At 41.3% G+C, this 15,651-nt stretch overlaps 1 protein-coding gene across 1 annotated transcript; it reads right to left on the reverse strand.

The window, feature by feature from the left end:
* Positions 1-627: 627 nt before the first annotated feature.
* LOC118839460 (zinc finger protein 665-like) lies at positions 628-15,042 on the reverse strand. The gene is made up of 6 exons (XM_036746929.1): positions 14,530-15,042; positions 13,503-13,998; positions 9,633-9,721; positions 8,017-8,143; positions 7,369-7,464; positions 628-2,592 (listed from the first exon to the last, which is right to left on the reverse strand). The coding sequence occupies exons 1-6, from the start codon at positions 14,563-14,565 to the stop codon at positions 629-631; spliced, it is 2,808 nt and encodes a 935-aa protein (XP_036602824.1). The 5' UTR covers positions 14,566-15,042; the 3' UTR covers position 628.
* Positions 15,043-15,651: the final 609 nt, after the last annotated feature.

Genomic DNA, 15,651 nt, shown 5'->3' on the forward strand with positions numbered 1-15,651 from the left:
AGAAAAATTAATAGCATCAAGTAAACCAAAGATAAGTGAGGAGACACTCAAGTAGCCTCTAGCTACCCTCTATGAGTTCATATCACCAGTTATTACATACTGGCATGCTAAATGAATTGGTAGATCTGAAAACAGAGCCACCATCAGTAATCTGTGAAAGCTTTTGGAAAAGCGCAAACATCCCCATTTAAAAAAAATAAAACTAAAAGGGTCTACAAATGGATCTATAAAGGAATGAACTTAAACTTTCATTCCCACATTAGCAGAGGGTAGTTCATAAGCCAGAAAGGGAAGTTAAGCTAATTAAGAATTGGTGTGGCAAAACAAAAAAAAGCTGATATGAGTTTATCAAAAACCTTTTCTTATTTGACAGGGTAGTAGAGCAAAGGTGTCACACATGCTCTGGAGGCTTACCTAGATTAAAATGTAATTGGGAAATATTGAACCAAACAAATAAAAACACAATAACACATTGATAACATTACATTTTAAAACCAAGTCAATATGGTGGCACGGGGACCCTTATATACAGATTAGAACACCCATTTCTATTTGAGTTTGACATCACTGCAGTAGACAGAGGCTACTTAGATTTCAAGAAAGCATTTTAATTCACTTCAACTTTAATTCACTTCAATTCACAAATGTTTATTAAGCTCCTACTAGGTGTAAGGCACTGCTCTCCCAAATGAATTCTCTGATGTTGAAGAGCATATGCCCTCTGGGTGAAGGCTTTTCCGCAGTCATTGCACTTAAAGGGTTTCTCTCCACTATGAGTAAGCAAATGTCGACTGAGGTGTGCCCTCTGGGTAAAGGCTTTCTCACATTCATTACATTTATAAGGTTTCTCTCCAGAATGAATTCTCTGATGTCGATTAAGGTCTGCCCATTTGGGGAAAATTTTCTCACATTCATTACATTTGTAGGATTTCTCCCCAGAATGAATTCTTCGATGAATATTGAGCTGTGAAATCTGGCTATAGGCTTTTCCACATTCATTGCACTTAAAATGTTTCTCTCCATTATGAGTAAACTGATGTTGAGTTAGATGTGCTCTTTGGGTGAAGGCTTTCCCACATTCATTACATTTATAAGGTTTTTCTCCAGAATGAATTCTCTGATGTTGAGTAAGGCTTGCCCTTTGAGTGAAGGCTTTCCCACATTCATTACACTTATAAGATCTTTCTCCAGAATGAATTCTTAGGTGAATATTAAGCTGTGAAAATTGGCCATAGGCTTTCCCACATTCATTACACTTAAATGGTTTCTCTCCACTGTGAGTAAACTGATGCTGGGTAAGATGTGCCCTCTTGGTGAAGGCTTTCCCACATTCATTACATTTATAAGGTTTTTCTCCAGAATGAATTCTGTGATGTTGAGTAAGGCTTGCTCTCTGAGTAAAGGCTTTCCCACATTCATTACATTTATAAGGTTTCTCTCCAGAATGAGTTCTCAGATGTCGAGTAAGTTCTGCCCACATGGGAAAGACTTTTGAACATTCATTACACTTATAGGATTTCTCTCCAGAATGAATTCTCCGATGAACATTAAGCTGTGAAAGCTGACTATAAGCTTTTCCGCATTCATTACACTTAAAAGGTTTAGATCCACTGTGAGTAAACATATGTTGGGTAAGGTGTGCCCTTTGAGTAAAGGCTTTCCCACACTCATTACATTTAAAAGGTTTCTCTCCCGAATGAATCCTCTGATGTTGGGTAAGGTTTGTCCTCTGGGTGAAGGCTTTCCCACAATCATTACAAATATAAGATCTCACACCCGAATGAATTCTTTGATGAATATTAAGCTGTGAGATCTGGATGAAGGCTTTCCCACATTGATAACACTTAAAAGGTTTCTCACCATTATGAGTAAATAGATGTTGAGTAAGATGTGCCCTCTGGGTGAAGGCCTTCCCACATTCATTACATTTAAAAGGTTTCTCTCCAGAATGAATACGGTGATGTTGAGTAAGGCTTGCCCTTTGGGTAAAGGCTTTCCCACATTCATTACATTTATAGGGTTTCTCTCCAGAATGACCTGCATGATGAACGTTAAATTGTGACATCTGGCTGAAGGCTTCCCCAAATTCATTATACATCAATCTATAATTCCCTGCATAGATTTTTTGACTTTTATTTAATTCTGAATTATCTTGGAAACTCTTTCCATGTGTGTCAAAGCTATAAAGACTAGGAATTGTCTCATTTATTCTATTTGCATCCCCAGTGCCTAAAATAGTGCCTGGCACATAATAGGCACCTAATAAATGATTGTCGATTGACTGACTTACTATAGGAACTCTCTGTTGTGTAACAAAGATTGAGCTCAGACTGAAGCATCCCCCAAATTCATTGTTTTCAGAGCCTCTCTCCATACTTAAAGTTTCTTTATGCGTGATTGTTACTTGTTTCAAATGTGTTTGCTGATGGCCCTGATGCCTCACTAGTGAGCCATAGCATTTAAAAGCTTCCTCCAGTCTAGAGTCCCAGGAACTATGCCCCATAGTTCTTTCCATCAGTGTCTCCTGAGATGACTCGTCTACAGTAGTTCCCCACATTGGAATAAACTCTGCTTCAGGTCCGACGTCCCAATCTGAAAGAAATTTAAAAATATAAACACCCTCTTTGCTGGAAGAAATAAAGTTATCTCAAGAACTAAATAACACAATGCAGAAAAGGCCGCGTGAAATAACTCGTATTTCTACAGTCTCTTTAATATCAACAAAGTGTTTTCATCACAGAAACCCTGTGTGGTCATCACTACAATTATCACCATTGTACTTTGCTAGAAGGAGAAAGGGAAGCTTAATTAAATGATCTACCTGCAAGGAAATAGCTAACAAGGAACAGAAATGAGATTTGAACACAGTTCACCTAAAACCAATTCTAAAGCGATGAGTGTATACTTTGTACTATGTACCTTATCAAGAAAAAATACTATTTATAGATATATATCTTTATTGACTGCTGTTTTAATAGTCTTCGCCTCTGACAATAATCTGAAAAGAGAAAGGAATAAACAAGGGCACTGACTGGCTAAACAAAGGAGACAGAGGAAATATTAAGATTAACAAATACTGGTGAAAGCAGATTATCAGAAGCCAAGACTTTTTAATCACACATTTGGATTTTTCAAAAATACCTTATACAAAACCATCAGAAAAAACTTACTCTAACACTAATTTCTTAAAAACACTCAGTTAAGTGGAAAACAATTATATCTGTTTATCTCACAATTCAGGACATTCAAAACTTCTTTACCAAATGTCTGCCACACTACATTTTTTGGGGTGTAGAGGAGCACTGAGCAATCTCTTTAGCCTACAAATCAAAGGCAGAAGCTAACTTTCACCTTGCAGTATGGGAAGTACATTTTAAAAAGGATAACGCATTGGAAAGTGACGTTGCAGTACTAAATTTTTCTTTCACCAGCAACAACAATCTTCTAAGGTTAACTAGTGTAAGGCCAGTTCTGACTTGGGCTGTCTGGTGGTACTGATGGGGTATAGGCTCTGGGAACCTCCTTGAACCCCACCTTGAATCTTCCCACTCTATCTGGCATTCTCTTGAGGCCATAAGCTTTTAATGACCAGGTCTGTTACCCCTCCTTGTTGTCGGTTCTGGTTCACCCCAGGCTACTTTCCACCCTGGATCCTATCAAAATATCTATACCCGGATCTGTTAGCCCTCCACTGTCTGTGGAGTCTATCTCTAGATAGGCTTCAGCTATTTCCCACCCTTAGTCCCATTCCTGGAGTCTGACCCCACCCCAGTTCCATCAGGATCCTCCCTAAACCACTCCTCCACACCAGACTACTTGGACAAACACAGATCCCTCCTACATTCTTTCTGTATGTAAGATCCATCGTACCTCCGTGAAGGTGCTCAGATTCAATCTAGCTGGGCACAGACTGTTCTGGCCCGCTCGTCTACACAAGCATCACCAAAGCTCAGGCTCTTAAGAGTCTGCCCAATGTGGCGCATAGTCTAGTCAATGGTGAGATTTCTTAAGAGTGGCCAACATGGCAGATCTTTTTCTTTGGCTGAAAGAAGGCTTGGATCAAATTCATTTGGGCAGGAACCGGTGTGTGGATATTTCGGGGTACTGGGGCAACAGTACGGGTTTGGAATTAGAATTGGGGTAAAATGAGACACTTGTATACCACCTTACAGTTAACAAAAGGAAGCTTGCATAGCCAAGGCACAGAAAGGATATTTAGCAAAGACCACTGATTCAACTGGACAGCTTCACTAGCCACATAGGCACAAGGGTTAAAAGCTTGTATGCTGCTTGAGAAAGAAACTCCTTATAAGATGGCTTTTGCACTAAGACCATCGTGAGCTACACCAACAATGCAAGCCTTTCCTTGGTACTCTAAATAGATAAGTCTTGAAGCAATTTCAATACTTTTTAAGGGAAAACTAGCTTAGTCTACATGATGTAGATGTTGTTCCTATTATAGCTAGTTTCGAGGAGTCAATCTTACAAAGATTAAGCATTTTGGTTTACTATTCAGAAATAAGAATAAAATATGTTGGTGAAGAGGTCAGGGAACCATAAATTTTTAGGGGTGCTCGAGACCCCAGAATACCAACACACTGGGTCCTGCTCGAATGAATTCAACTCAAGCCTTCTCACAGCCAAAGAAAGACAAAGTTTATTACAGATTCACCATATTGGGTTGTCTTAAGAAATCTCACCCTTTGTGATGCTCATTTTCACAAGTGGGCCTGATTCCATCTAAGGTAGATTGAATATGAGTGCCTTCATGGAGGCAAGATGAAACTTATATATAGAAAGATTGTGGGAGGGATCTAGTGTGGTCCTGGGGTGATGGGAGAAGGGGTTTAGAGAGGGTCTTGAGGAGGAGTCTAAGGAGGAGTTGTTGGGACTGGGGTGACCAGAGGTCAGACTCCAGGAACCAAGAGAATGGGATTAAGGGTGGGAAGTAGCTGAAGGCTGTCTGGAGATAACAGACAATGTAGGGCTAGGCTAGTTTAAGGGTAACAGATTTAGGCATAGTCACTTTGATAGGATCAAGGGTGGAAACTAGCCAGACAATTTGGGCCTAGCAATAATGAAGGGCTTATGGCCTCAGGCAAAAGCCTCATGTAGTAGGAAGATTCAGGGGGAGTTCAAGGGGGCTCCCACAGTCTAAACCTCATCATTGGGGGTTATTTATAATCATCTGAGATGTTACATTGGACTACAACTCATTGTTTTTCCGTAGTTAAAAAAGGCCTTCTATATATTGGATAATTTATGATTTATTTTAAAAGGCATTATGGTGCAACAGGTAGAATGCAGGCATCAGTCAGGAAGCCTTAGGTTCAAGCCCTGCCTCAGACACATTCTGGTTATGTGATCATGGCCAAATCATTTCTGAACTCCAAGAAAATCCCTAACACTGCATGTCACAGTGGAGTTTGCAATCAGCATTTGTGGAAGAAGTTTCTGTAGTAGGAATTTGCCACATGGATGAAACCAAAGTCAGAACAAAAATAAAAAAAAAAACAGACATTTTTGGGGAGATAGCAGATTCCTCCTCAAAGGAGGCCTCCTTAGATATATCACACAGATCTAGGTTTAGATATAAGTTGGACTAGGGCCTCTGAGGTCCCTTTCAATGGTAATAATCTAGAAAGTAAGTACTTTTAAGTATTTTGTCCAAAGTCCTAACAGATCATAAGCAACAGAGCTTGGGTGTGAACTGTGGGGAAAATACCTTATTATTTATTGGTATGGTTTGTCTCAGGATGTATGTTATACTGACCCCAGAGATCCTCCAGGGTAGCTTTGTGGCAAGAAATGTTTGGATTGTGACCTCACCCAAAAGCTCCTCTTTTGGCCCCACCCAAATCTTTATTGAATGTTTAGACTTACTTGCTGACATATATCTCAAGCAACTCACATACCTCATCTGGAAACTGCCTAGTGAATACCCTTGTTTGAACTTCACAGAATGTAAAACTTAGAAGTTTCAGGGAGTAAACCACACCTTTTCCGGTTCTCCCCTTTGCCAAATTGACTTAATAAGATTCTTTCTAAAAATCTTTTTTAAGTTTGGGGTTTGTTCTTGACCAACATAACACAGGTCTTCTAAATCCAAGTCCAAAGCTCTTTTCCACTAAGTCAAAGAAAGAGAAGCTTTTGTATAATCTACCTCACAAACTGCTTTGGAAAGTTAAAAATGATGTCATTGGACACGCCAAAAGAGACTTGGTATTTAAAAAGAGGCTGAAAAGTTGGAGAAATAAATAAAGGTGCTGCTAAACAAATGAGATATTAAGGAAATAATGATGAACAAGTGTTGCCGAGACAGGAAAGAATGCAGGACTTCATCACCTCACACCTGGACCCTTCCAAAGTCCCTTGAATACAACTTGTCAGATTAGACCTATTTTAACACGAATTTAATCATGTCCATGACCCACCAATGCCTTCACTCAACCTGTAAAGTAAATCAGAACTACTAAGATAAAAATGACATGGGCTATTACTCCACTGTAGTATGTTCCTCTTCATGAAAAATCTTCAAGCAAGGCTGGACTACAGGCAGTGGTCATGTCACAGAGGGATTCTTGTTCAAGTATGGGTTGAACTAGATGGCCTCTAAGGTCTTTCAACCATGACATTCTGTGATTCTATTCAATACCATCTCATAAGGGAAAGAGATATAAAATGAAGATTATGAAAAGACCCCTGGATTTAAATAGAAGAAAACCAGTGATGCCTTTTAAGAGCAGCTTCCAAAAATCAACGCATGCTGAAGCTAGGTTCTAGTGTATAAAGAAAGGAATATAACCAGAGGTGAAGTCCTTAACTAAGTCTCAGTTTGTCATTTGTAAAATGAGACAGTTGGAGGTGGCCTCTAAGATCCCTTACAGATCCTAGTTGAGTGTTAAGAGATTAGAGGCACAGGACACACGTTACTTGTTGGTAACGAAAATATATGTAACAGCTCAAACCAGGTGATTTCACCCCTTCTCCAAAAATCTGGGAAGCTTTAAGGTATGGTTACTGGAGTAACATTTTAAAAATGTTTTCTCTCTGACTGATCATCTGAGTTAACTGTTGTTGTCAATCATGTCTGACTTTTTGTGACCCCATTTGGGAGTTTTCTTGGCAAAGATACTGGAGTGATTTGCCATTTCTTTCTCCAGCTCATTTTACAGATGAAGAAACTGAGATGAACAGGGTTAAGTGACTTGCCCAAGGTCACACAGCTATTAAGTGTCTGAGTTTGGATTTGAACTCAGGAAGAGTCTTCCTGACTCCAGGCCAAGCACTCTATCCAAGGCACCAGCACCACCCTTCTGAGCACATGTTGGTTGTTGATTCCCATTTGATGGTTTGTCATTCACTCACATGGGCAGATGCTTCCTGGAGCTTCATTCTTCAGCAACCATGGTACTTCTCCATGCTCCAACTGGGAGATCACATCTGGTTGGGAAACTGAAAGTCCTATGCATGGAAAAGAAAAACAAAATGGCCGTTTACACCAAGGAAGGAGTCATTTCATCATATGATCCAAACCCTCTAATAGTTAGTAAAGAGAAATATGCTAAGAAGACCCAAAGGGGATTTCAAAGGATTTTGGAAGGATATTTAGTCATGAGTTCTTAAACTTATAGGGAAAATGTATCATAGAACTGATTTCAGCTCAAAAAGACACTGAAGTCCATTATTTTTCCTCACATACAAATACAAGTCTCCTACTCCTGGTATCTGCACTAGAATCCTCACAGGAAATCCTAGACAAGGGAAGCAATTGATTGGAAAAGGACTTTATCAGAGATAGCAATGGAGAAATGAAGTTACTCCATTTTTAGTTCTACGTGGCAAAAATCTTTAACCGGGGAAGGATGAATAGAAAAATCTTAGAGACTGGCTCAAAGTAACCTAAGAATTCCCGGCATCTGTACAGTAATTGAAAACTAAGCTAACACTTCTGACATCAAAGAGAAGCAAAAACATCCCAAAGTGAAAACTGGAAGTCAAAAGGGAAAGATGTACCAATAAAGACCAGGTTTCTATAGTTTTCCATCAGCACATCCCTACAGAGGTCCTGCTGACCAGGGTCCAATTGTGCCCACTCTTCCCAAGTGAAGTCTGGAGCCACATCCTGGAATGTGATGGTTTCCTGAAAGAGAAAACACATTTCTGCTTGTCTAGGATTTCCTTGCATCTTGCTGCTTGTTCACTGCTACATCAATCATAACATGAAGCTGGCAGTGAAAGAAATGAACAGGGTGCATCAGAAATGCTTTGGATGCTGTTCGGGCTGCAGGGTCATCCTGAACAATTTGTTATTGCAGATCTATCTCCTATATATATCACTTTATATCATATTTAAGGCATAAAAGGAAAATGCAATAGATCCTCTAATGATAAGGAGCTTGCAACTTGAGAACCACTGAATCCTATCAGCCAATGGGAACCTCCCTCCCATAAATAGTCACTAAAGCTTGGTAGTGCTGAAAGATCTTCTGTGGGGCACATGGCACATAAATATTCCTGTTAATTTGCTGAAGTTCACCTTTATTCCTTTGTCTTAGAAGTGGTAAGAATAAAAATTAAATAAGTCATGCACTTCCTTCCTAAACCTGTAGATTTAACAATCATAATTACAGAAATCATTCTCAAAGGAATGAAAGAATGAATAGAAAACACACTTGGGTTGTCTCATTAGAAAATTCCATTTTGAAAGCATTTACTCCTATTTACACCTACTATGTGCTAGGAGGTGGTAATATATAAAAAGCAAACCATCTCTGGGTCAAGGACCTTACAGTCAATTGGAGGTAAATAACATGTATCAGATAAGTAAATGCAAAATAGACACAAATCAAATAAAGGCCTCCCTTAAGAACTGGCTGTAAATTGAAACCCAAAGGGAGCTAAAGATTAGAAGAAACAGAGATAAGGAGTGAAAACATTGCAGGTGTGGAGACAGCCTGAGAAAAGGTATGCAAGTGGGAGATCAAAGCCAATTCAAAGGGAGCAGTAAAAAGAAGCCAATTTGTATCTGTATCATGAAGTATGACACTTAATGCTTTGCATTTCTTTTTATTTTTTTATGTTAGATTTGGCATTCAAATAAGATTACAATGTCCTTGTTTCCAAAGACTCTATTTTACATTTCTTTTGTATCCTTCAGAATAACTGCCAGGCCAGTGAGCACATTTCTAAAACGTACCTATGGCTTTAGCAGCATAAGGAGTTCCCAGTTGGGAACTACCTGAACCAATGCAGATCTGTACCTTATCTGCAGCTTAAAGTCTTAGAGTTTCCTAGAGCACAGAGAGGCTAAACAATTTGCCCCATTATCACAAAACCATTTTGCATCAAAGGAGAAACTTGAATCTGGGTCTTGGACTCCACTACACTAAGTTACTATGTGAGCACCTACCAGACTAAAATGAATGACAGTTTGGCAAAGAAAACAGAGTATTCCCTATGGAGTCCACCATCCCTCAGAATAGGTCCAGTGTCTGGGGGAAAAATAACAGGAGTTCACATCTCTAGAAAAGCCTTTTTCGGGAAGAGAAGCCCAAGCCAAATAGAACAGAAAAGTGTCTGGACTGACTCAAATATGCACTGTAGGAAAAGGAAAGCACATTCTAACTTACCTGAAAGCTGGCTATTGGTAACACAGCAGATATTCCCTCCTTCTCTGTGCTTCCCTCTTGGAGAAGAGGAGAATCTTGAGAACTTGGAACTAGGGAGAAGAAAGAATGAAAATAAACTCAGTGGCCAGGCTCTTACAAATTCAGAAAAAATGGCAATTCCACTTGGAGCTCTAACTTTATGTCCCTATAGTGACAGCACATTTCCAAGGAGAGAATTTAGATTCAAACATCGGATATACAGCCTGGTTTGTTTAATCATTCTATGCCCAATCTAATATGCCACCTGGAGTGTAAATTTTAGTATTTCTGCCACAGTTTTTCCCCATGAGGAACTATCTGTTTAAGAAGATAGAATAAACCAATTTGCTGACTTCCTTTTAGAAAACTACTTCTTAAGAAACGTAATGTTTTCTGTTAGATAGAAAGTGCTATATCATTGTAACAGCACATATGAGACTTAGGCACAAAGGGTCAAGACCAAGCTTAACAACTGTTGTGCATCCCTGAGCAACTCAACCGATCATACTATACCTTAGTTTTCTCATCTGTAGAAGTAGGCTAATTATATATGTCATATTCACCTTACAGGGCTTGTAAACGATAAAAAGCATTCTAAATAAAAATGTTTAATGCTGAGCCCTAGCCATCACTCTCCCTCATAATCATCCATGTCAGTCATGTTCTATTCAGGTACCTATACCTCTCTAACTTTTCCACTGTGCCCTCCAAAAGCCTAATTTTGCTTTTAACAAATTGTCCCTCATATTAAACTTCTTCATGTCGTGTTCCATCTACCTAGCTATCACAGAAATCTAGCTTTCCTCACAAGATTTTGCATCTCCGGTCATTCACATTAATACTAGACGTACCTTTTCTCCTCACCTCCCCCCCACCGCCCTCACCATCCTGCATACTGACACACTGGTTGAGGAGGACATGCTTCTTGCTCCTCACTACACTTCCAGGCCCTCTCCCTACTATCCTCACTCAGTAACATCTCCTCCTTCGAGATTTCCTCTGCCCAAATAGCCCAAACCATTCTGGTAGCTACTATTTATTGGCTCCAATTTTTTTTCTCAAAGAGTTCAGTACCTGGCACAAGGACTTCCTCTCATCTCTGTTCTTTATGCCCAAGACCTCAATTTAGATTTGCCGACGTCCCCAGATACCCTTTTCCGGAGTTCATCCACCTCAACAGCTCCTAAAATCCATACTGTCACTCCACCTCAGCCACACACAGGTATAGCCCTATCCTTGATTTCATCATTATCCACAGATATTCTACCTTCACATTCCATAACTCTGACATGCTTCTTTCGGATCATAACTTTCTGTCTTTCCATCTCTCTTTGTGCTTTGTACTATTCTCTAGCTTCCTAAACGTATTCTCTGTCTTCACTACAACTTCCTGTTACTCTGTTTCTCCCTACTCTGGCCCTATATTCTTCCCCCTAAAATCTTGACCAGTTAACCAGTTACTTAACTGGTTCACCGTCTTCAATACTTTAATCTCATGCCCCAATGTCCTATTGCTGTTGAGCCCTTTCCAAACTCCAGCTTTAGATTACCTGCTTTTAGCCACCTTTTTGTCATCTAGTGTGGTGCTTTCGTATGTCACTGGAAAAAGTCAAACAACCATCCTGATTAGGTCCAATAAAAATATGTTCTACAATCTCAACTGGACCTTCCCAGGTGCCAAACAATCCTTTAACTCTTCCCTAATTTACTATCCTAATTTCCAGAGGATATTCTAAGCATTCTCTCCACTCTTCAACACACCCACCCAACCCTGCCCTTCCTTCTCAGTAACTACAAGATGGAGGCCAATTGCTAGCTCCTTCCCTTCCCCAACTTAACACTTCAAATCACCTCAAAATATACATCTCTCTTTCTCTCCTCCTTTGCTCCAGTCTCAAAGCCTTGCCAACAACCCCTCTATTAGTATCCTTGAATCTATCTTCTCCTCAAATTTGTTTCCTTTATAATACACTCTAATTGTCAACCTCTCCTCACCCAGTGGATCCTTTCTTGCTTCCTATAACCATGCTCACATCTCCTACTCTTATAAAATTCTCACTTCATCCTCTCTAATGATTGTTCTCTATCTCACCTCCCCTTCAAAGCTATACTCCTAGAAAAAGCTGTATAAACTCATCGCCCCCACTTTCTCATCTCCCCACTTACTTCTTAATGCCTTGTAATCTGAATTCCATTGTCACCACTGGATTGAAACTGTTCTCTCCAAAGTCACTAATGAACTTTTTATCGCTAAATGGCCCTTTTCATAGGTCTCTGACTTCTTGACCTCACCATAGCATTAACACTGTTGACAACTCCATTCAGGGGCACTGCTCTTTTGTAGTCCTCATCATCCTCCATGTCCCATTCTAGCTAAGGCAAGTATGTATACCACAGGGCTCCATCTGAGCACTCCCTGTTCATTCTCTTTCAGTGATCTCAGCAGATTCCATGAATTCATCTGGCACCTCCATGAAGATGACTCCCATGTATACATTTCTAATCTTCATCTGTATGCTGAGTTCCAGTCCCACATTTCCAAGTGCCACCAAGACTTCTCCACTTGAATGTCCTATAGGCTCCTTAAAACCAATCCACACATTCAAAACTTAACTTTTCTTTTCCCCAAACTAACTGTTCCTACTAACTTCCCTACTTCTGCTGAGATAACATGATTCTTCAAACCACCTAGGTTTGCATACTGATGCATCAGTCTCACTCATGTACCATACCCAGTCAATTCACAGGTTTTGTTCACTCAACCTTCTCAACATCTCTCAAGTTTGTCCCTTCTCTCCACAACAACTCTAATTCAGGACCACATCACTCATGTGGATTATTCTAAGAGCCTGTTGATTAGTCCCCCTACATCCCACTCTCTCCTTTCTCCAATCTAACCTCCATAAAGCAGCCAAATTGATATTCCTAAAGGGCAGGTCTAACCATGTCATTTCCCTGAATAAGACACTTCAGTAACTTCAGCATATAAACTTCTGTTTAACATGTAAAGCCCTTCCTCCACTATCTGGCTGTAGCCCATCTTCCAGGCTGATTACATATTACTCCCCTTCCTACACTCTACATTCCTGCTAACCCGGCCTACTGGCTGTTTCCCACGTAAGACATTCCAGTTCCCACCTCTGTGCATTTGTACAGGCTGTTCTCTTACAGCCATGCCTGAAACATTCTCTATCCTCATCTCCATCTCTTAGAATTCCTATAGCTGTCCTATCTTCTTTCAAGGCTCAGCTCAAGCACCACTTCCTTCAAGCAGCCTTTCCTCTTGTTGTTATCATTATCCCTTCCCAGCCTTGAAATCACTCTATATTTATTTTGTAGCTACCCTATATCTACTTATCTGTGATCATGTTGATTCCCCCAAGTAGAATGTGTATTCTTTGAGGATATGAACTGTCTCATTTTTGTATCTGTATCCCCTGCCCCTATCACAGTGCCAGGAACACAGGAAGACTATTCATAATTGTTTACTGATTCACTGATGCTCAAAGTAAAACTGTGGAGGTAACTCCCCATAAGAATTTACAAAGAGATGAATATTTGACTGTTTCCTCACTCCCACAAAAACAGCCCATAAAGAATGTTCTCCCATTTTATAGCCAGATGTCACACAAATAGGTAGGGAAACAGAAGGGGTAGGGGAGGGGAGGGGGAGAAGGGGGGCAGACAAGGAAAAGATGCAGCTGGATAACATAAGACAAGAGGATCAACTTTTAGATTAAAAAGGTTCTCACTCCCTGTCCTCAGATTCCAGGTAGTATCTTTCTTCAAGAGACCTCCCTTTACACCCTGAAGAGAGTTTACTTTTTCCTTCTATCTTTCTTCAGTTCTCACCTTCCTCCTCAAGCATTTGGGTCAAATCCTCCACCAGGGTGACCACCTCCTCAATGTTCTCTGGATGCTGTGACTTCACCCAAACCCTGATCTCACCGGGTAAGATGGTCAGGAATTGCTCCAGCACCAGGAGCTCCAGGATCTGCTCCTTTGTGTGAATCTCTGGCCTCAACCACTGAAGGCAGAGTTCCCAGAGCTGGTTCACAGCCTGACGAGGTCCAGCTCTCTCTGGGTATGGAAAACATCTGAAGCTCTGGCGAAAAGCCTCATGGTCAAATTTTTCTCTTCCTAGGGTGGTTACCTGTTCCCTTGAATCATCCCTATTTTGTTCATGCATTGCCAGGATTTGTGGGTTCAGAGAGATGGTCATCATGTTATTCAGGGCCAGCATCTCTCCACCTGGGACTGTCACCATGGACTTCAAATCCGAATTCCCAGAAGAGAGCCAGTTCCCTTCGGCCTCAGACTGGATACCTGCGTACATTCTTGAGGGGTGCTGTGGACAAAGACACACAAACATCTACATATGTTTCGTGGTTAACTGAAAGAACCAAGGTTTTTTAGTCACACACCATCTGACTTCAGGATCCTAAGATTGTTAAGAGGCTGTGGATATACAAATAGCCCAGAAAGTAAGTAGTGCGCAACAGTAGAATACTGTTGTTATACGAGGTGTTAATCTTGCAGCATTGTTTCAGATACACACAACTGTTTAGTTTTACACACACACATACATAGACATATATATGTATATATACTTATATTTAACACTTTTACATTCACATGCCCTGTGAGCTAGTTAGAAAAAGTCTTATGATCTGCATTGTACAGATGAAGAAACTCAGATTTGAGTTGGCTGAACTGATTAACCGAAGTTGTCTGAGTAAATATCAGGACCAGGGTCAGAGCCCCAGCACCTGAACTCAGATCTCTCCCGGCTCAGTGCCCTTTATCCTACACTATGCTGATTTTTTTTAATAGAAATACACACATGCAGACAGACACACAAAGAGATTCCTTCTCCCACCACTCCATGCTGCTCATAGCTGAAAAAGGCATGCATTTTGCTTGGGATGTAAACTCCGCTGGGTCCGAGACCGTGTCTCTTAGTCGAGGACCGTCGCGGTCTCTCCACCTAGCCCCCTCTCCACAAGGCAGCGAGCCGCTCCCGCCTCCCCGGCTGGGTCTTCGGGAGACACTGAGGCGCGCCAAAGGAAGACCCAGGGCGAGACGATGGTACAGGAGGCGGGTGGGGGAAAAACTCTTCCGAGGCGAAGTTTGCGTCCAGCGCCGGGGCGGGGGGGGGGCCTCCCCTGGCCCGAGGCCTACACTCTGCCCCTACGGGAGAAGCTCCTCTGCCGGCAGAAGCCGACCACTCCGACCAGAGACCCGCAGGGGGTCAGCGGCTCGGGCTGGGGATGGGGGCGGTTGGGGGAGGGTGCTCTGGGTCATCAAAGCCTTGTGGCTTGTGTCCATCAGAGTTCAAAGCGTGACCGACCAGACACCGAATCTGCCGCAGGCAGAGCCGACAATTACGAACAACGGGGCTGCGTGCGCATCCGCGCCCTACTCACGATAATGACTCGAGCCGATTCGCCCAGAACTACGATTCCCAGAATCCTCCGGGCACGAACGTTTCTGAAGTCTGGGGGAAAATCCTTGGACTTGGAATCAGAAGACTATCTTTTCAGCATCAGTTCCACGACGGGTCCCGGCTCCTACTCTTAGCAGCAACCTCCATCGGTATTTTTTTTTATCCGGCGAAAATGAGAGAGTTAGGCTAGATGAGAAGTCTTAGCCTTTTCGTGATTGTTGTGGACCCCTTTTGCAATCTGCTTTAGGTCCCCTGTCAGAATAATGTTTTCAAATGCCTAAAATAAATTACATAAGATTACAGGTGAAACCAATTACATTTAAATTCATTTATATGAACTCCCCTCTCCACACAGCTAATGCTTCAGGTCATCACCTCTAGCTTAGATTATTACGATGGCCTCCTACCGATCTCCCCGCCTCTGGTGTCTCCCCACATCATCCACGCTGCTGACAAAAGATTATCCCTTAAGGACGTACCTGTGTCCGTCCTGTCCTCAATAAACTCCAGCGGTTTCCTCTTGTCTCAAGGATAAAATCCAAACTGTTCTAGCTA

The sequence above is a fragment of the Trichosurus vulpecula genome, chromosome 1 (assembly GCF_011100635.1).
Source record: "Trichosurus vulpecula isolate mTriVul1 chromosome 1, mTriVul1.pri, whole genome shotgun sequence".
Classification (NCBI taxonomy): Eukaryota; Metazoa; Chordata; class Mammalia; order Diprotodontia; family Phalangeridae; genus Trichosurus; species Trichosurus vulpecula.

Bases quoted from the DNA above. Each gene is read 5' to 3' on its own strand.
- LOC118839460 (XM_036746929.1), bottom strand. From the start codon at position 14,565: ATGCATGCCTTTTTCAGCTATGAGCAGCATGGAGTG. The intron at 9,722-13,502 runs GTGAGAACTGAA...TCTTCTCCCTAG, and splicing joins CCAAATGCTTGAGGAGGAAG to TTCCAAGTTCTCAAGATTCT. The intron at 2,593-7,368 runs GTGAGTGAATGA...AATTTCTTTCAG, and splicing joins TCCAGGAAGCATCTGCCCAT to ATTGGGACGTCGGACCTGAA.